Raw genomic sequence first — 22,687 nt, forward strand, 5'->3', positions numbered from 1 at the left:
CTGAACAGTCTGATTGTACGTTTGATTTTATAGCTGGACTAAGGAAGACCAATCATTTGGAAAATTTTGATTTTATGAGCAGTTGGATATAATTGCTTAGGAATTTTAAGAGTAATTTTCAATTCTAACTATGACAAACATCTGTGTACATGATTGTGATTCATTATTACATATCTTTGGATTTTGAGTTTGGAATAATCCATGGAAAAAATCTGAAATATTGTACACTTCTCTAAATTATTTGCAGTTGCATGGATTTGTTCTCTTGAACCTCTTTGAGCTGGTTAATGGCACATTTCCACTTTTTAACATCCACTGTGAGCACAAGTGCTCTCGGATCAGGTTATTTATTATATGGGTTACACTACAGAATTCTGATTTATTCTGTCATTGGGTTGAAACTGCGCAAACCTCTTACAACAAATGTACAGCTAGCATAGAAAGAAGACTTTCATTGCATTTACTCACAGCTGGATCCAAAGCTGTGGGCCAAAGGTAAAAGCTTGCCAAGTATGATACTCAGTACTCATGTTGATACACTCGTGGCAAAATGCGGTTAACCTATTCTTTAGCTTCAAATAGTGAAATTGTAAATTACTATAGGGACTTTTGTAAGTGAAAGAAAAACTGACTAATGTGGATATAACATTTCACAAAATCCTAATTAAAAATGCCAAGCTTGTATAGAGGATTTTTGGATAGCTGAAATATTTTAATCATGAGCATGATATAGTTTAAAGATTCATGTTGTAATACATTGCAATAGTATGTGTGAAGACTAAGTTACCAGTACGACATTTATTAAAGTATAAAATCAAAAATGTTCAGCACAGAACAGTGCTAGTTGGCTTATTGTGTCTGTGCTGTGTTTTGCAACCATTTGGCTCTGCACATCTGCACACTAAAATAAATGATTTGTTTAATAAGCAAATTTGTGGATTTTGAAAATTATTTATATGATTTTTTAATGTTAAAGCAAAGCTGTTTATTTACACTTCAGACATCTTTTCAGATGTTTGCTGAATTAATATAGTGTATGTGGTCTTAACTGGAGTTGGAGGAAAAGGGATTGGAAAGCAACTTTGCAGAGGAAAAGTATTATTGACTTGTTTTGAATTTCTTCATCCAGATATCATTACATCTATTTAATTTCAGGACTATGTTTTGCAAACACTATATTAACGCCATTGCAAGGCTGTCCAATGCTTGTTCATTGTTTATAGGTTTATCGAGCCAAGATGAGACAGTTGCACAATCTTCTGACGTCAATGCTGTACTTTTGGCGATCTGCCACTATATTCTGCGTATGTCTACTATTGACCACATCAAATGAGAGTATTCATGTGGTCTATTACCATTGTTGTCAAGGCAACTCTGTAGCCTTTACATTGCATCTATTGTGACATAGTTTATAATTGCTCTTGTGGATTTCAAAGAATTGCATTACACTGTTGATGTTGTGAGTAGCAAGACTCAACAAGAGTAGCAAGATGTACCTTCAAATTGGATTATTATTTTAAAATGTTATCATTTCTTTGAAGTTTTAATCCATGCATTAATAGTGTAGTGTTTACTTTTCTTTAAGAAATTATAAGTAATTGGAGACACTAGTGTTTGATTTGGGAGTGGGGAAGAAGATAAAGGAAAACAGTGATCTTCTGAATCTTCCTATTACAGTCAGCTTATGTGGTGTATTAATTCTTTAATAATCTTCATTTATTGTCACAAAAATATGCAAGAATATCTGGCAGCGAGTTTGTCAGTGATTCAACCACAGGAGTTTGGTCATATTGGCAGATTGAGCCTCTTGCACTTAACATTCTTGGAATTGTTGAATTGACTCATTTGATGTAACTAAAAGAGGTTGTATGTGTAACCATTAAATGATTAACATATTCAGTGCAGAAGATAAGCCTGATTATCTATGAGTGTGTTATAATCACAGCAGCTCACCACCACTTTCTCATGGGCAACTAGGGACAGACAGTAAATGCTGGCCCAGCCAGTGACAACCACATCCCATGAATGAATTAAAAATGGTTTTATTTACAAGTTAATGAACATCTTGATGCCTGGATCTTAGAACATGTTTTAAGTTAATTTTGGTTTTAATAAAACCATGAATTGCAGTTAAGTATTTCAATTTTGTTTTGTGGATAATATAATTATAGAAGTCACATTACATCGGTGACTTGCCAACATCTAGGAAAATAATGAGACTTCTGATTCATGAACTTAACTTGTTGAGTCTAGCAATTTAGTTAAATAAACCATGTTCCTCAATCCTATGTCTGACTAGATATGCATGACACTATATATTGAACCCATTAATACAGTCTGCTTCAGTTCTGCAAATGAAGTATGATTAATATCTTTGAAGTAAGTACTTACCAACAGTACACTTCCAACTTCACCCATTGCCACTTCTGCCTCTTTTCATTAAAATGATATCTGTACCACCACCAATACCCTTAATTTTCTTAAAACTTTTTGTGGCCTTTTGACCTTTGGATTCTTGTCCATCACTCCTATCCTTGCTGAACCAACTCCATCTCCACCCCACTTAGCTCTGCAACCACCAATCGCAACTTGTAATTACGTAATATTATTTACACAAGGAAACATTCCAAGGCATCTCTCAGATGTAAAATCAGCAAAGTTGACTGAAGTAAAAGAAATTGGGAGGAATGACTAAAAGTTTAATCAAAGAAGTAGATTTTAAAGAGGGAGAGGCGGAAAGGTTTTAGAAACAAATTCTGTAACTGTCCTAGAGGAGTGGCTCAAGAAGGAGGAAGGGAGCTACAGTAACGGAATGTTTGAGGCTTCACTGTTCTTTCACACCAGGTCCTCCATGATCTCCGACTCAAGTGTGGTTAGCAAGCCAACTTCTCCCAGAAACTTCCTCAGTCACTTCTCATGACTACCCTGAAGGCATTGGAGTGAGGGAAATCAGGGTTGCAAAAGTGACCACGATTGAGATGATAGGAGGTGTATGTGGTATATGGATAAGTTCAGAGATATCTTAAGAGGAAGACAGAACGTAGGTTCAGATTTACAGCAAGGAGAAATTTTGAGAGAAAGTCCATTTGATGGGCATGGGGAAGGGTGGGGTCAGGCAGAAACAGTTGAATTAATGGTCAGAACACTACTGACAGAAATCCACAATCTCTTTGCACTTTCTGTTGGAGGTAGATGTAAGGAGACATATGGTAGTGGAAGGAAGTAAGGGAATAATGTTTGCTGTCTGTCGAAACCACTCCTTATCTGGGATCAACTTGGAAAGCTATGTCCCAGTTGTCTTGGTGTATGCCAAATCTGATAGTTGGTGGTTACACAGTTTGTGCTAAAGCCTATGTCCCTTGGACTTCAAAAATCAAAGGTGACCTGCAAGGAGAAATAACCTGAATGGCAGATATTTTCCTGAGGACAGTGGCATTAAAGATGGAAAGGGAAGCATTCAATGAGGTGGCAAGATTTCAAGAAAATTCCAATGTTTTAAGGTATTGACAACTAAAAGCACAGCTGCCGGTAGTGGGCCGATTCTTATGATAAACCGCTCCAAGATGATTTGGCCAGTGCCTTTATAAAACAAAATACAGGATCAAGCCACTTGAGGAGACATAAGGGCAAATGACCAAAAGCTTCATCATGGAGTTAAGTTTGAAGAAATATGTTAAAGAAAGATAGTGAGGTCGAGCAATAGGGAATTTTAGAAGAGAATTCTGGAGCCTGTGGCCCAGGCAGCTGAAGGCACAGCAAATATTGGTGGACCAATTGAAATTTAGATGGCCAATATCAGAATTATAGGAACACAAATGTCTTGGAAGATTATGGTACTAGAGAGATTCAATAAATAGGAAGTTGCAAGGCAATGGAGGGATTTGAAAACGAGGTTGAAAATTTTAAAATTGAGTTTTTATTTAACCAGGAGCTAATTGTTCCTCAATTAAAAATTATAACTACTGTAGCTAAATTTTACGTTATTGTTTTTTATTGTACTGTGACAGTACAGCATTTTTTTTCTTGGTCCAGAAGTTGCAATTGCTTTAGGCTCTTAAACGATTGCCCACTGAGTGATACTTTTGGTACTAAATTTAGAATCATGACAATGGCATTTGAAATTGAAGGAGTGGGAAAGAGTGTTTTATCACTTGATTGTGAAGAGTCGAGTGCATTGGAGGTGATAGTAGCACACATCTGTCAAAACTACATTTTCATGTGTGTCAAGTTAAATGCTTGAAAGGAATTTTAAAAAAATAGCACATTAAACTCCTCTTGTGACTCTTAGCCTTGTAATTTAACATTTGCTATAGATTTGTGGGCGTAAGGAGATGCATTGTATCCCAATGACTTACATAGTATCTCTTTTCCCATAAATTATACAGTTTAATTTCCTGAACCTGACTGCTCACAGACATGGCCAGCCTTCAGTGAAGACAAGATTTGAATGCTCATGTCTTCATTTCTAAGACCAAGGCTTAACAATATACAATGCGTTATTAGCGGAAATGAAGTTTTCAAGAGTGTTCAGATAAGATACAGATCTTGGTCTGAGAAGAATTGCCATTAAGCAACCAAACATGTAATGAAAACATATTTTGTTTGACCAATGTGCACCACATGACCCAGTTATTTTTCCTTTTACTAAAATTACATTGGAAATAATAGGTACAGTAATGACATACATTTGATTTGTTTGAGGAGAACAAAATTAAACCCTCTTTTAATGAAATAATATTTTTGACAACTCTTTACAAATTAGTGACAATTGTAGATCCCAAGGTTTTCCAGTTCAAAGCTGCAGTTGTCCCTAGTTTATGTTTCTCTTTGCTCATTGTCAAGATATTTCAGTGCAGACTGAGGACATTTTCAGGGATATGCACTTTGTGTACTTGCTGCACTGACCTCAGCTCTTCCGCCCTGGATTTCTGCCAATTGCTGTTAAATCCCAAGCTCAGAGAGCAGAGATTATTACTATGATTATAAAAGTCAGAAAACTTGAGTGCCTAAATAATAGATGCTACTAAACTGAAAAAAAATCTGTTAAATCCTAACAGCATTATGCATGAGTTTAGTCAGTCCAATGCTATCAGACTCCAAAATAACTGACGAGTTAACTGTCCGACATCCCTGTTCACTCTTGAGAGCTGGTTGTGAAGGAGCTGGACCAGTGTCAAGGCCTTTCCGAATGTAAGTATAGGGTGAATTGGTGATGCGATACTGATCTCTCTGAAGTTATTTCAGTATGTAGAATAATAAACAGGAAAGACAATAGAAGGAAATAGGACACATGCATTTGCAGAAGTCATTGTTTTACTTCATGTTGTAGTTACTTTTTGTAATTTAGAGTTTAAAATATTGTAATAATTATAACAAAAGCACTGTAACAATGCCTATTAAAGTGCTACGGTGAGCCAAACAATTGATGTGCAAATTTCAACTGATGGTTCCCTGAAACAGCAGAACCATTAGCAAACTTATAACCATGAACTCTCCAGCAAGCTGTAGCATTAGCATTATGCCACCAGGTTGGTCAGCAAGAAAAAGAAGGCAGGCAGGATGATTCATTGATCCTTTTTAAAAAAAATTCTAATTGAAAGGATCGTGGCCTCAGCAAGAATAGTTCAACATGGAACTTTGAGACTGCAGTGAGCTCTCCTAAGAACAGACAGAGGTGAGCCACTTCAGCAACGGAGTAGGCATGGATGGAAATCACTAAGCAAGTCAGCAGAAGTAGTGTAGTCCTTCTGGCCTGGATACAGTGCATCAAGAGGGTGGGGAAAATTAGTGACGTAGAAATTACAGGTGCCAAGCTCACACTCATTTTCCTGGCATTCTCCGAACAACACACTTTACAGCTCCACTGATTCCACTCACTCCAGGCTCCGCATATTCCCATTTTGAGCAGCCAACACTCAGACTCTGCCCAATTCTATTGCTCACACCAATGCCTCACAAGTGTTGTCCTTCTTTCTATTTGACAAACCATCACTAATACTTATAACCTGCTCCCTTCTCTCCATCCAGGACCAAAAGGGTATATTATCTTGTGAAAAAGCCTGGAGAAGGGTAGCACACTACTGATAGACACTTTGGTGCCCAATGTTTACTTTGATCTCTTGAAAAAAAGGCTTGCTCCATATTTCAGCAATGACACACCTTGAAAACATGAGCCTCCTTGGACAAATCAAGAGAACTCACCCTCTACATGTGTTGAGGATCTTAATCCCTTGAAGTTGGATCCATGTCCATTCCACCCCCTCCCCATGTGGAGTAACATTATGGCTGAGGAAAAGGCATATGGTATAGGTGTTTCACTGGCTCTTCATTCAAGGTTCAAGGTAGAACTTCATAAGCATCTTCCATGTTGAAGTCACCCATCAAGTTTTCTCAGAAAAGCAGCCTCACCTGGCTATAGCTGTGCCTCTGCAGTTTCACCAATCAAACATTTCCCAGCCTGTCAGTTCCACTGGAGAAGTATTCTCTGACAAGCTCTTCACAGGTTGGGATGTAGATCCACTATGTTAAATATAAATTCCCTTGTTTAGAACTCTACTTAGTTTCACTTAATGTGGTTAAATGTCTTACAGGAGTAACTTTTTAATGACGTGTGCAACTTTTAAATGTCTGAATAGAAAAGGCCATTCAGCACCCTCAGGCCTGCTCTGACCTTTAGTTGATGGCTGATCTGTACCTCAACTTCATTTACCCACCTTAGCCTCATTTTCATATTTATCACAACTATATTTATCTGCACACATTTTACATTTTTATTCTCTCCTTTGAGTTATTCTAGCAAATATTGTCACCACCAGACCTCCTTCCATTCTATTCCATTGTAAACTTTGAATTTATTCATAATTTAGTTGTCTCTTTCATTCATTTGCTTATTTAACTTGCATAGTTTTTATATGTCTACTTAACTTGCTTATAATTTACATATCTACATACATAGTATATAAAATCCCCATTTCCACCCCAGTGATAAAGAAAATAAAGATTTGCATTTATGTAGTGCTTTTCATGACCACCGGGCATTATGAAATACCTCACAGCCAATTAGTTACCTTTGAAATATAGTCACCATTGCAGTGCAGGGAACATAGCAGCCAATTTTTGCTTACAAACAGCAATGTGATATTTTTGTGATGTTGGTTTAGGAATGAATAACTTGCTGTTCTGTGAAATAGTAGTTGCGAAATTGTTACTCACTTATTTGATTTACCATCAAATTTGAAAGATGACCTCCTGAAAGAAGAATTAAATCCGACTCAAAATGATAACTCTATTTCTCTCTCCACAGGTGCCACTAGACCTGCTGAGTTTCTCCAATATTTTTGAGTTGAGTTATTGTTTGGTATAAAAGAATAAAATTGCTTCATAATATATGGAAAAAGTATGATGTGACAACTAAAGTTTAATAATTATTACAGTGTCACTGCAAATTTATTATAAAATAACCTGTAGTTCTTCAAAGAAGATAACATTTCACAGTATTATGGAATTATTGACACAATATAATAAAGTAACATTTTTCAAACCTGAAAATTTTAAAGACAGACTCTGAAATAGAAGTATACAGTTGCAATAAAGTTAGCTATGAGCCTTGATTTGATTAATTATTTAACAACTCTTTCCCTCTGCCCATTATTTAACAGTTGATGCCAAAGCCTAGCGAACAGCCCAGGCAACATGAAAGTCACCCTGAAGAAACTGAAGAGGAGCTCCGAGAACATCAGGCCATGCCAGAAGAACCATACTCAGACAGAAGTGTCAATCAGAATGAGTCTACAATTATGAACAAGGTGGTACAGGTCAAACAAGAGCCAATTGAAAGTGATGAGGAAGAGGACGAGCAGCGAGAACAGCTGGAGCAAAGGAAGAGGCAGGCAGAGCAACAGCAGGAACTACTCTTCAGACAGGTATTTGTGTGTTTTAGTAATTATAAATATTTGTATTATATCAGTGACTTGGTACAAATTCAGCTGACCATGCTGAGTCATGTGGAAATGCACAGTAAGAGTGCATAAGTAGATAACTCCCAAGGTAACTTTTATAGTGTGCTTAAAATTAAACCCATTATAGAACTTCCACCGGATCATCTTTTCAGGTTAATGTCGTTTGTTTATCCGCAAATGGAAGGTCCAAATTTCGCATCAGCAGTGAATAAAAGATGCTGCCTATTTATTACACTTCTACATTCTTTGGACATTTGCACTACATTTTGTAGCACAATAACATGGTACTCTTTCATTAGAATACTCAATTCGGTATACGATCCTGTAAGGAAATAGAGATGGGACTAAGATTTTTTTAAAAACTGAAAGATTATTTTAAGTTTGTGACAATAATTAAAGTCTGAAGGAATTAGATTTCACACCGTTAAAACTTAATTTTCAAGGAAGACTTGGCATTTAATAAAAATGAGCATGATGTTTAAAAATTACAGTGAACAATTTCTAATACTTTCTGGTGTGTTCTGAATTTTACTTAATGGGTAAGTACCATAACTTGTCCTTTGTGTGTTTGAATTCCAACTACATTGATGTCATACTAAGAATAGCAGAACTTGTGCAACAGCTTGATGATTTCTGAGTTTAACTGTGCATGTCACGCTGTTAAACCTGGTTAGAGACAAAACAAAAGGCAGGAGGGTGGAAGAACACAGCAAGCGAAGCAGCATCAGGAGGTGGAGAAGTCGACGGTTTGGGTATAACAAGCTGCAGATAAAAGGGGTGGCAGGGGCTAGGTAGTGAAGTGGTGATAGGTGAAGACAGGTAGAGGGTACGACTGGTTACTCTGTGAGAGGAATAAATCCAGTTGGTGACAGGGAGGGAGAGGGGCTGGGAAGGGAGGTTATTTGAAATTGGAGAACACAAGTTTGAGTCCTCTGGGCTGTAGGTTGCCCAGACGGAAGATGAAGTGTATTCCTCTAGTTTGCGGTGTGCTTCATTGTGGCAATGGAGAATGCCAAAGATGTCATGTCAGAAAGGGAGTAAGAAGAGGAATTAAAATGGGCGGTGACTGGGAGGTCTGGTTGGCCTATGGGGGCCCGGCTGCAATACTCAGTGAACTCCCTAAGTTAATGTTTGGTCTCCCCAATGTAGAGAAGACCACATCAGGAGCACCTGATTCAGTAAACTAGGTTGAAAGAGAGGCAGGAGAACCTCTGTCTCACCTGGAAGGACTGTTTGGGGCCCTCGAAAGAGTGAAGGGGATGGTATGCCAACAGCTTTTGCATCTTTTCTGATTGCAGGGGAAGGTACCTGGGTGTTCAAGGGGTGTGGTTAGTGGGGAGAGTGGCGCAAGCCAAGGACTGTCAAAGGAAACGGTCCTTGCGAAAGTCAGAGAGGGGTGAGGAGGGGAAGATGTTCTTGGTGGTGGGGTCTAGTTGGAGTTGACGAGAATTAAGGATGTTTAAGGATGATGCATTGGATGCAGAGACTGTCTATATTGCTTTGGGGGGCTGTGGTTTAGAGCAGTGGAACATGGAATGGAGGTGGTGTGGTGGAGGGCTGTCTGGATGACAGGGAGGAAAAGCATGTTGTTCAAAATAGTGGACATCTGGGGCACGCGCGAGTGGAATGTCTCTTCGTCTGAGCAAATGCGGCAGAAGCTGAGGAATTGGGAGAATGGGATGGAGTTCTTGCAGGATACAAGGTGGAGGAGGCTTAGTCCAGGTACTTATGGAAGTCTGTGGGTTTGTAATAAACATCTGTCTGGAGACTGTCGCCGGAGATGAAAATGGTGAGGTCAAGAAAGGAGAGGGAGGTGTCTGAGATGGACCAAGTGAATTTGAGGGCAGGGTGGAAGTTATGGGTGAATTCGATGAACTGCTCCAGTTCAGCCTGAGTGCAGGATGCTGCACCGAGGTAGTCATCGATGTTCCAGTTCAGCCTGAATGCAGGATGGGTTCAATCTGCCAGCTTTTGACTTAAGTTGCTGGTCAGTAACGCCATCTACTTTGCTGGTTTCCCACTAAAAGTTAAAATCCATATTTATGGCAACATTCTTCAGATTTTTATTGTAATTTTAATATTACAATATAATTGCACAAATACAACATACAAGTGTAATGTTAGTTACTGACTTGTTTGATTTCTTTTTCTGCTGTCTTGCTAGGTTTTTTTAAATGTAAATTGGAAGAATGTTACTTCCTTCCTCTGTCTATGGGCAGCCATGTAATATACTTTTCATTTGTATTCAAAAGAACAAATAAATACTGTGGACCATGAATTGTGTGTGGTCTTTGCCAAAGGTAAACACATCTTGGCCTCATGTGTTTCTTTATTTCAGCTGGTTGTCACGGGTTGGCTGCAGTTCACACAAACAGAACCTCGGTACCCAAGAGTAAAATCTAACTCCAGCCTTTGGCCAGGACATAGAACAGAAGAATCAGTGTCAGAGTGAAAGCAGTAATCTTGGTCAATGGAAAGCTGTGTTGCTAGAATTGTTAAATTTTGATAGAAATATTCATAAGCAAACAACAAATAAAATGTCATTCGTCGAAAGATGGATTAAGTTTATTTCTGTCGTATTTCAGAAATATTTAAACTTAATTATTCTCACATTATGATTCCATTTGAAAAATATCATGTTGCATAGAAATCTAAAGACAATGATTTTTTTTTGTGTTAGTAACACTGCAAACTTTGTTTTGAGGCTCCATAAGATTATTCCATTTTGTTGTCCAGGTTATAGACCTGACTGGTATTTAACTTCTGATGTAAACTATCCTCTGTTGTGCTGAAGAAAATTGTTAAATATTTTAAGAAACCTGATAACTTTGGATTTAAAATAGTGTCGTTTGCCAAGATACAAGTAATGATGAAGAAGACTACTGAGCCCATTGAGTTTATCATTCCAGAAAAGTCTGCTATTTCCTTTTTATAATGTCTAACTGCCTTCTGAATAACCCAGAGAATCCTGTTCCAAGTAATAATTGATTGTTTTGTGATTCAGATTCAGAAAGTCGGAGCTGATGTATGATACTACCTGATAGTGAGTCCAGCAATAGTTCATGGAACTTTCCATCTGATCTCTCCATTGTTGCCATTGAAAATCATCAAGTGAAGGATTAAATATTCTGAATGGATGTTATTTCAGACTAATTCCCACGTCTGCCACTGCCAGATTTCAAAGCTAGAATTGGTGAGATGTGAGGATGGCAGTTCTTGTCATCAAGACCGCATTTGTCCAACTGTGGAATCAAGGAGAGGAACTGGAGTCATGGGAATTGGAGAGGAAATTCTCCACTGGTTAGAGACAAACTTGACCCAAAAGAAGATGATTGTGGTTATTGAGGGTCAGTCATCTCAGCTCCAGGATATCTCTGCAGTTTTCCTCAGGGCAATGTCTTCTGCCCAACCAAATTCAACCACTTCATCAATGACCTTTCTTCCATCATAAGGTCAGAAGTAGGGATGTTCACCGATGATTGTAACATGTTCTGCACCATTCACAACTCCAAATACTGAAGCAGTCCATGTTCAAATGCAGTAAACTTGGATAATATCCATGCTTTGGCTGACAAAGTGACTATCTCCAACAGGAGATAATTTAACCATCACCCTTTGATATTCAGTGGCATTACAATCTTTCAATCCCTCGCTATCAACATTCTAGAGTTTACCATTGGCAAAATACTGCACTAGTATGAGTCCAGTGTTTACAAGAGCAGGTCAGAGGCTAGGAATCCTGCAGTTAGTAACCTCCTGACTCCTCACTTAGCTAAATGATTTCAGCTCCAACAGCATTCAAGTATCTTGAAATAATCCAAGACAAAGCACATCGACACCACATCCACCAACATTCACTCCCTCCGCTACCGCCACTCAATAGCTGCAGTGTTTACCATGTACAATTTTGCAATATGTTGAATAATATAATCCTCATCATTATTTATTGTTTAAAAGCTGCAATGTGATTTTCATTGCCACATAATTCTTTGTAAATTTACATCCAGATACATGAATGCAGCATTTTCAACAGTTTATTCTGAGCATTCTCTGTATGACAGAGTCATAGGTGATGACTTCAAATCACTGTATGACATCAATATATCCAGATATTTATTAAATCTCTTATAAAAGCTTAAATCTCTTCACCTCTATTTTTGCTTTATCTAGTTATCATAATAGATTGTCTAAATTGAGCACATTAATGCTATTCTCAAACTAAAGATGCAATTTTAAAATGTAATTGTTTTGAATCTGCAGTAAGATTTTGTTGAGATGGTTTATTTGCATCAAAATATTTGCTCCTGTGATTCCCAAGAGATATAGGAGTCAGTAAGGGTTCAAAAGGAGATACAGTGAATGAAAAAAATCCATTGTCACATAATCTTTAAGATGCTGCAACTCTGGATTTTGTATTCTACATAAGCATTTTCAGTAGAATTAACAATTTTGGGAAGTTCATTTCTCCGAATCCTGCACAAAATATTTTTTACTATTTCTCCTCTGTTACTTAATAACAATATATCGAAGTGCTCCTGACTGCTGAAGGAATAAAGGTTTATCCTGGTGTTGTGGAGCACAAACTATTCAGATTTGAAACTTCACGTTTTAATTCCTTGTCTGCACCTGGTCTTAGTTGTTCTTTAGTGATTCTGGTAGGTCCATGTCATAATATCATGAAAACACAGAAGGATGCCATGGAACTCATCGAGTCTTTGTAAAGCAACCTAATCTGACCCATTCCTGTGGCAGTGCAAGGTCCTTTTCTTCAACTGTTCATCTTGTTTCTGTTTGTAATTATTCTTCGTCTTCACTTCCACTATTCTTGGAGGCAGCAAGTTTCAGTTCATTCTCACTCACTAACAAGAAGCTCTTCCTCACATCCCCCTTGCATCTGTTGCACAAAACCTCAATCTGTGTTTGATACTCTTTTAGCTAATCTCTTTTAGATAATCTTATCATCTTGTAAACTTGTACTAAATCTCTTAAATATCTTTGCCTCCAAGGACTGTAACCCCCAGTAAGTCACAGCTACTGTACTATGTTGTCCTGGTATACCATTTAAATATTCCATCTGTAATAACTAGTTTATATTATAAAATGTGGCATGGATTCACTACAAGAGCGTGTGATGTTGACTTGAAAAACCCCTCTTTGCTGCAGAGGGAAATTGACCTGTTTGGAGACTAATTGTTACTATTGAAATGTGAGAGTCTGGATTATAGGTGTAAATTCCTTTCAAAAACTTGGTGCCTTTGTTACTTCAGTGGAAGTATCAGTGCCTGCAGATGAATATGTAAGGCAGTTTTGTTGCATTCATCCCTAATGTTTTGAACAGTCAAATATGATCATAGCTGATTGACTAATACAATATGTCAAGCTCCACAAGAAAGTGTATACTACAGCATGTGCTGTAGTAGAATGTATAGCGTTAAGAATTATTCATTTGTGAGATGTGGCAATCACCAGCAAGGCCAGAATTGATTGCCGATTCATAATTACCCTTGAGAATGCAGTGGTGGGCCACTTTCATGAACTACTTTCAGTCCTTGTAATGTAGGTACACTCCAGTGATGTAAGAAAAGGAGTCAAAGGATATAGATGATTCAACAGTAAAGGAAGGATGGTACATTCCTGAGTCAGAATGATGTAAGACTAGGAGAAGAACTTGAAGGTGATGGTAGCCTTCTTGAAGGTAATAGTTGTCGCACATTTGGAAGGTATTGATGTAGAAACCTTGTCATATTATTGCAGTATATCTTGTGGATATTATATGTTGCAGTTACTGTACTCACTTGTGAAAGCACTGTATGTCCAAGGTAGTAGATGGGCTGCCAACCAAGTGGCTGTTTAGTCCTGAATTGTATCAAGCCTCTTGTGTTTAAAGACCTGCACCCCTCCAATTAAGTGAGCAGTATCTCATTATAATGTTGTCTTGTACCTTGTAAATGGTGGACAGGATTTGTGGAGTCAGGTGGTCAGTTACTGCCGCAGACTTGTCTTGTTTTTTGAGCGATAGTATTTATGTAAGTGATCCAGTTAAGTTTCTGATCAATCGTTGCAGTTTGATTTTTTTGTATTTTTGGAGATGCTCATTGCTCAGTATTTCCATAATGGAAAAGTACTTGTCAGTTACCAGATCAAAAATAATATTGTCCACATCTTGCTACATGCAGGCACAGAGTACTTCACAATCTCAGAAACTGAGTGGGATTGAACACCATCAAAAACTAACATCCCCACTTCTAACTTTATTATTGAGGGAAGGTCATCAGTAAAAAGCAGAAAATGGATGGACCAGTGACATCACCGTGAAGAACTCTGACAGTGATATGCTGGGCCACCCACAGACAGAACCATTCTCCTTAAGACTGTATAATCTGAAGAATTATGTCTCACCTGTGATGTTTAAAGTTTGTGTATGTTATTGTCTTTAACATACCCAGATCCTGGCTTCTGCTATTCAGCTTTTTTTCTAAAATTAAGTATGGTACCTTGAGACTAATGTTGTGCATTTTTGTTGATACCAGCTAAATAGTCACAGAAGGTACCAGAACAGTCTTTTGCAATTGGATTCTGCAGGGATTTCAGATTATGTTTGTATGGAGAAATAGTATTCCTTTCAAATTAAGTCTCTTGTGGCACCTTGTTTTCTGTTGCATGCCCATGAGAGATAGCTAGCCAGGACGTCTGTCTGTAAGCAGATTCATAGAAACATTGCAATTCTAGTGACGTGTCAGCACCCAAAAGCTTATGCATGTAGCCAATAAGGAAAGTACACGGTATCATACTGGATGTAAATTCCACAAGGGGCTAACCGAGTCTAAATGTGCCGATGCATGGAAATACAGCTGCATGAAAACATTTGGAACATCAATACTAACTTGACAGAGAGGCTGTGCTTCATGGTTACCTGAAAGGGCTCTGATTAACTTTCCTGAGACCTAAGTGGTTTCTGATGTCTTTGTAATATTTTTAGCAAATTCTCAGTTTAGCAGAATTGACACCAGTGGAATTCTGTAGATTAGATTTACCGATGGGGATGTGCTTATGGTATAGTTGAAAAAGTTAATTTTAAACTTTGTCCCATCCCATTGATAACATCTAGGAGGAAAGAACTCTTGTGGCTGCTTTGTTGGTGATGTCATTAATTTGAACAGAAAACAGAATTGTTTCCTGATAGAAGTCTTGAAGCTTTGATTGATCTGTCAAGTCCTTTTCCTGAGGTACAAAGAAATCAAAAAGCAGCTTTTATGAGAGTAAGAGGGAAAAGGATAGAATTTCAGAATGCCAAAGAAAGGAATGAAACGGATGTTTAAATGAGAAGGGACTGTTCTTGTAGGTCAAGATTGGATTTAATGCAGAGTATATTATTTTGCTACTGCTAGTCGCTTCATTTTAGGAAAAGTAAGAAAGAACTTCAAGGTTTTTAGATGGAGATTTTAAATTGTTGAAATTAATCATCTACAATTTTATTATCTTTGATTTAATTAGCTGACAGTACATTGGAAATATTAAGTCAAAGTTACAATGTTTTGGAATTCAGTTACTGTTAAATACTTCACTCCATATCTGTTACTATATGGAGAAACTGTCACCCCTGTCTTGCCTTATAGCATTACCTTCCTTTTGCATCAAAAATTATAAAGTAAAAATGACTCTGGAAATCTCAACAGTTTTATTCAATGGGCTTTTGAAAATGAAGATTTATCAATGAGTTGGAATGTGCATGTTTCATTTCCAAAATAAACTAAAATGTTGGAATCCCACTTATATTAGAATAAATTTCCCAGAATTTAAGTCTTGAGTTTTAAAGGTATAAGATCTTGGTTACTATTCTTGAGTAATAGAAAATCAGTATAGTTCTAGGGCTATTTAATTGTTTCTGAATGTTGGTTAAGGCAAGACTTTTTAAACTGAAATGAGCTAAAGCATGACTTCACCTCTGGAATGAAAGGGTCTGTTTTATCTCTAATGAGCAGCACTGTTCAGCTAGATTACAAATTGCTCCATACACAGTTCAAAGCATGCAAGAGACGATCATTAATCTGTCTACTTCAAAGGCTCAGCAGGTGTTTTCTGTAGGTTCTCAGCACGGATCTACAGGCAGTGCTCGAAGCATTTAAAGTGAAGACAGATTTTTTTTAAATGTACATTTACCTTGAATTAGATATGAAGAAAAGAGGAAAGTAATTGAGTTTGTATACTTAGCTATTTAAGAACTAATGTGGTGCAAAGAATAAAATAATGATGTGCTTTAAAAATATATATTTTAAATTTTCTCGTTAGGACTATGACTGAGGAACTGCCTCAGGATCACATTACAGGCAGGTCCTTATAATCTTAATGAGGGAAGGTAAACACTAAATTGATATTTTTCAATCCAAAATTTTGTTAGCTCTTGAAAATTGATTATCAATGGTGCAATGCTGCAAAGAAGATATATGGCTTGAAGGACTGAATGTTCATTGTTGTGTTCTCTGAGCACATAGTTACAGATACAGATTTACTCAGATCCCTTGTCTTGGTTATGTTGCAGCGTTTATTAAATTTTATACAAAGGTTTATTCAGGCTTCCCATCAATTTTTTTCAAACTTGTCATAAGCAAGAAGATAAAAAGATTGAGCATTGCTAGATATTGCCCCAATCCTGCCCCCTACAGGACAGTTCAAATATAATGCAAGGTTGATTCACCTTCATCCACATTCTAAGTATAGTAATACCAACAGTGCACAAATGAATCTGACAGAATAAGCACATAAGTGCAATTCCACATTAACTACTTATAATAATTGAATTACCTGAGGATTTATGCATTTGTAATTCACTGTATTGACCTATCAGCATCATGGTTTCGACATGTCAAATTCAACAAACACATATCCACACAATATACATGTGTCCATGAGGGTGCAGCACATTGTAATCAGCAGGAGGTTTCCAATGTTTTTAATATCTCATTTATATTTATATTTTAATTGAATTTCCCATCATCTTTCTCAGCATATACCTAATGTGGTGTAGCTTCAATTTGATCCTTTCTTGTCCTATCACGATAAAGAATTATTTCATCAGTACAATCCATTTTCTAATATCTCACCTAGGTGGTTGTGTGAAAGAATGTTGTCAGACTATTCAGTGTGTTTTGGGGGTTGTTTCGTGGAAGCAGTGAGGGGGAAGGAATCTGATAAGTCTGAATTTATCCTCACACAAAATAGCAGTTTCCAAAAGGGTCACTCAGTATGATTTAGAATGAGAATCATGGCATTTTGTCCCACAGCCACTCTGTGCCAACTGAAAGCAACTAATTCAACATAGACCAAAGGTTGAACCCAGGATCCAGTCTTTGTGGTGCGTGCCATACCATGTGATGTCATTCAACCATTATTATGGTCTATTACATTTATTTCAGTTTTAATACTCCATCCTGTTTTCCTTGCGATTTAAAAAAAGATTAAAATTAAATGCCTAGTAAAGTAAGGATATTATTAAATTCGAGAGGGTTCAGAAAATGTTTACTTGGATTTTTCTGGGACTAGAGGGTTTTAGTTTTCAGGAGAGGCTTATTGACTTTTTTCACAGAATTGCAAGAGCTTGAGGGATGACTTCATGTAGGCTTATAAAATCATGAGGGACATAGATAAGGTGAATAGCAAAGGCATTTTCCGTAGGGTAGAGAAGTTCAAAACCAGGGGGCATATTTTTAAGGTGAGAGGAGAAAGATTTAAAAGGGACCCGGGGGAGGCAACCTTTTCACACACAGAGTGGATCTTGTATGGAATGAACTGCCAGAGGAAGTGGTAAATAAGTATACAGTTCTAACATTTAAAAGACATTTGGACAAGTACATGAATAGGAAAGGTTTAGAGAGATATAGGCAATGCACAGACCGATGGGATTAGTTTAGTTTGGGAAACTTGGTCATTATGGATTGATTGGATCAAAGAGTCTGTTTCCATGCTGTATGATTCTAATCCAATGATTGTTCTCGATATATGAGTCTAAACAGTTAATATGCCAGATCATTACCTCATGGTATGGATTATTGCTGCTAAATTCAAACATTCTCCTCATTAGTCATCTACTTACCTTCTGTGGAGAGATCAAGCCAGTGTGAGGGAGAGCGAGCCAGCATGGGGAACAGTGAGAGAGTGAGCCCAGCGCGGGAGAAATCGAGCCCAGTGCAGTGGCGTTAAAGATCTCCCAGCAACAAGAGCAGGTGGCCCAATGTCTCCCAACATCTGCGGTGGCATTGAGCACAAGGAAATCAGGCCCAATGCAGAGGGAATCAACTCCAGCACGGACGAGTTTGAACCCTTAGGGGGAGCGTGAGCCCAATGTGGCTAAGCACTTAAGCAAAACTGCAATGTTGTACTTCTAACTTTATTTCTTTATTTTTCTATTTATACTAAGAAGAACTCTTATGTTGAACTTTTAACTATATTTCATTATTTTCCTCCTTTGTACCTAAGGTTTTGTATATAGGTACCTTTGTACCTAAGGTGGAGCCAGGAATGGCAACATTGTACACTTTTCACCTTTGTCCTGTTTCTGTTTACTTTAGTACATGTGACAATAAAATCTAATTCTAAATTGTTAGATGTGCATTCTAGTGAATGACTAAGTAGCAAATAGGCCTAGGCACATTTTTCCCCTTACTCTCTAACCTGGTGATGATGAGGGCAATTATACTATTCTGCTACTGCAGTAACTGAGAACAGCAAATTAAACAGTTACCATGAATCAAAGCAGATGCATTCTTAATGTGTGGCTCTGCATCACATGAAATGATGCATTTAAACATAGTGAAGCCACATCAAAATATGTCTCCATGTCCGTTAACACTGCTGATTCTTCACAGGCAAAAGTTTAGTCCAGTTTTTCTGGTTTCAGATGAAGTTGAGAAGATGGGAGCTTCATGGTAGTGAGCATAACATATTTTTTTTAGAATCACAGTAACAATAAATTATGTCTATATAGTGAATGTAAAGTTGCCATGTCTCAGAGGACTGTAGGGGTGCTGTCTCATTAGAGAGAGATGACTGGTGGTGATTTAACCTGATGGTCACCATACCTCAGCAAAGTTGAGAAGGTGGGACCTTCAAGGTATTGAATGTATCATAATGAAATATTCCAAGAAATCAGTAGCTAAGGAATGGAGTTGTGGCAGATACTGAAGAAAATAGCTTCAGACTTTTCAATGATTAACTGGAGGACATTTCTGCACATCTGATATTGGATCTTGGATAAGCAACCTGATAATTTACTAGCAATGGAGGAATTAAGAGGTAGTGGTGTATTAAGCTGGATATTGTCAGCATACATATAAAAACTAATACCTAAATGATACCACTGAAGGGCAGCAAATAGATGAGATGTACATTGGGAAGGGGAGCATGGCTAATTGACTTTTCTTTAGCATAAACCAACTCATTGAGATAGCAGTAGTATTTGTTTCAAAATTTTGTTTTGCTGTTTTTCACATTCCTGTCCACATTCTCATTAACAAGAACAATTCTAGTAATGCGGCAATACCTGTGACGAAAGAAAAGTATTGATCCAGTTTTAGTTTTCTGGTTGTTTCATTAAATCCTGTCATAAAACTGATGGGTTAGTGTTTTGTGCTCACTGATATCTATGGATGGGAAGCGCTGAATCGTAAAACCTAGCCTTTGTGCCTTGGTACACATGTCCATTGTTAAATGAATTGTCAATGAGAGTCAAAATCTGCAACAAGGTCCAATTGTGTAATTCTCTTGCACCTTTCAATGCATGGGAGAAGATTCCGTGAAGATCTCTGATAATACTTGTTCTCCTATTTGTTATCCTGGGTCGTATTAACAAAAGCTTGCTCAGATACCATGATTAATGAAGATGCTACCATGGTCATAAGAAAGTGTGACTCACCTATGAGAATAATCCAAAAAAATACAGTAATGAAAGGTCTTGTTTAATTTATTTGAACATTTAACTGGATTATTTTTCTTTATGGTACAGCAAGCACTTCTTCTGGAACAGCAACGTATTCATCAGCTTCGCAATTACCAAGCGTCCATGGAAGCTGCAGGGATCCCAGTATCATACAGCGGGCACCGTCCACTCTCCCGAGCACAATCATCACCTGCTTCTGCCACCTTTCCTATCTCTGTTCAAGAACCACCCAGTAAACCTCAGTTCACTACAGGTAAGCACTTATAAATCTAAAAATCTGAATTCTTGCTAGTGGTGAAATTTACACATCCTGGTCTTTATTATTCCTCATCATACAAAGGTTTTTGGATTCTGTTTATAATGTATTAGTTAAGTTTATGCTTAAAGTGCTTATTATTTAGCAAAATATATGGAATGCAAAATTACGACCTTAACACCATCTTCTTCGCCTCTGTGTTATTACATTATTTGTTCGACTTAGGATGCTGGAGGAGTTGCTCCTTGTTGCAGTTAAATGTTTGGATTATCAAAGCCATTATTTTCAATCCCTAAGTCAAATTCCATATCCTCCTCTACTCTCCACCTCAAGCTCTGATTGTCTCTGATTGAATCAGATTGCTGTGAAGCTTTGGCCTATTCAAGCACAAACTGAACTCTGATTCCATGTGCACACAAATACTGTCCACTTGCACCTTCTGTACACTATCTGCTTTTGTCTCAAATAAACTAAACTGAAATCTCATCCTATTCTTTATCACTTCTTGATTCAGTATGATAACAGTGTGTTGACCAGCATCCCATTCTTCATCAATTTCTTTGTATCCCATCTTAGACCAAGTTCTGCTTAATAATGAATGTTGCCCTAATTGACCTTCTGATTCCCAATGCCTCAGATTTCAAAATTTTAAAAATTCATCTATGGGATGTTGGCATTGCTGACATGGTGAGCATTTCTTGTGCATTCTTAGTTGTCCTTGGACTGAGTGGCTTGCAGGGACATCTCAGGGTAGTTGAGGGTCAACTACATCACTCCAGGTCTGGAGTCATGTGCGGGTCAGACCAGTTAATAATGGCAGATTTTCTTCCCTAACAGAAACATTAGAGTCATGCAGCACGGAAATAGACCCTTCAGTCCAACTAATCCATTGGCAAACATAATTCCAAGCTAACCTAGTCCCTCCTGTCTGCTCTTGGCCCATATCTTTCCAAACCTTTCCTATTCATGTACTTACCTTCTTAAATGTTGTAACTGTGCCTGCATCCATCAGTTCCTCTGGAATTTCATTCTACAGACAAACCATCCACTGTGTAAAAAACTTTCCCCTCATATCTTTTTTAAATCTCTCCTCTCACCTTAAAAATATGCCACCGAGTCTTGAAAGCCCCAACCGAGGGAAAAGACACTTACCATTAACCCCATCTATACGCCACACGATTTTATAAACCTCTATAAGGGCATCTCTCAACCTCCTACACTCCAGTGAAAAAAGTCCCAGCCTATCCAACCTTTCTTTGATATTAAATGGGTTTTTGCAACAGTTGATGATAGTTCGTGGTCACCGTTGCAAAGACTGGCTTTCAATTTCAGATTTATTCATTGAATTTAAATGGCTTCAGCAGTCATGGTGGGATTTAAACTCATGACCTCAGAACATTAGCCTGGGCTACTTGTTTAAGTTCCTTTAAGGCCTTTCTTCTCCATATGTCTAGAACATTCCCCAACTTTGGCATCATATTACTTGAATACCTACCATCCCTTTACCCAACCATCTGTAGCTGTGCTTTCAACTGTGTAGGTCTGCCTTGGAAACCTCTCTTTGATGAAGGGCAAAAGTTTAGACAGCTAATGGCACAATTGCTAATGACAGTGACAGGAGAATACGCAAGAATATTAACTGATTATTCAGAATATTAAGAATATTAGCTGACATATTCCTTCAGTTCGAAGAAATTAAGCTATTTTGGTGGATTAGTGCTGCTTAGGACTCTACCTTCAAAGTTATGACAAACAATTATTTTAGATACAGGCAGAACCATAGGCTGATGAAGAAAAAGGGTTCATGACTACTGAGGGCCTTGAATTTGAAATGCATGGCAAATCTTATATAGATAGTTTTAGTTCTTAGGAAAACATTATTAAAATATGCATATTTAAAGGCCAAAGCTACGACTTAATATGCTGAGAAGAACACCAACATAGCATGTTGCTAAATTTGTTACCTTGAATACTTCTTCAGAATAAGGGATATAACAATCCTTGAGTTAAAATAAGTGAGGATTTCTTGATCACTATGAAATTAATTGATGTGGAATTTGATGTATGAATTTCTCTGACACACTTTTTTAATGTTTTCAAAGGACCAAGATTTTACATTCCCAGCGCCAAACTAAACTTGATTTCTTCAGAACTGTGTTGCCAAAGCACAATTACATTCTTAATAATCCCTGAATTCTCCATCCCTCTGACAGCAGCTTCTTGTATATTCCCCTGTCACCATCATTAGCAACTGCTTAAGCCCCCAGAATAGATAGAAATGCTTTTAAAAATTTCAATGCATTGTTTCTTTGACAGTAGGGGGAAGGACTGTGAAATGGAGGATCTTATCTATTTTTGCCAGCTCATCAATATTGCTAAGATGTGTAATGAAGGTTCATGATATGTTTTTGCTGTTTTTATTATTATTATTATGAATCCTGGGTTTTTAAAGTGGTCAGAACCAATTGTAGCTTTAAATTTATTTGAATTCTTATATTGTGTGTTAAGAAGAATAAAACATAGATTTCGTTCACATTTACA

General features: G+C 37.5%; 1 protein-coding gene across 12 annotated transcripts in view; it reads left to right on the forward strand.

Moving 5' to 3' along the window:
- hdac4 (histone deacetylase 4) overlaps positions 1–22,687 on the forward strand; it is a 492,096-nt gene that overhangs the window by 386,953 nt on the left and 82,456 nt on the right. For all 12 annotated transcript variants that reach the window (XM_043693112.1, XM_043693104.1, XM_043693105.1 and 9 more), the window contains 2 exons: positions 7,659–7,922; positions 19,957–20,143. In XM_043693112.1, coding sequence (XP_043549047.1) covers positions 7,659–7,922; positions 19,957–20,143 — 451 coding nt within the window. The remainder of the gene's footprint in view (positions 1–7,658; positions 7,923–19,956; positions 20,144–22,687) is intronic.

The sequence above is a fragment of the Chiloscyllium plagiosum genome, chromosome 7, assembly GCF_004010195.1.
Source record: "Chiloscyllium plagiosum isolate BGI_BamShark_2017 chromosome 7, ASM401019v2, whole genome shotgun sequence".
Classification (NCBI taxonomy): domain Eukaryota; kingdom Metazoa; phylum Chordata; class Chondrichthyes; order Orectolobiformes; family Hemiscylliidae; genus Chiloscyllium; species Chiloscyllium plagiosum.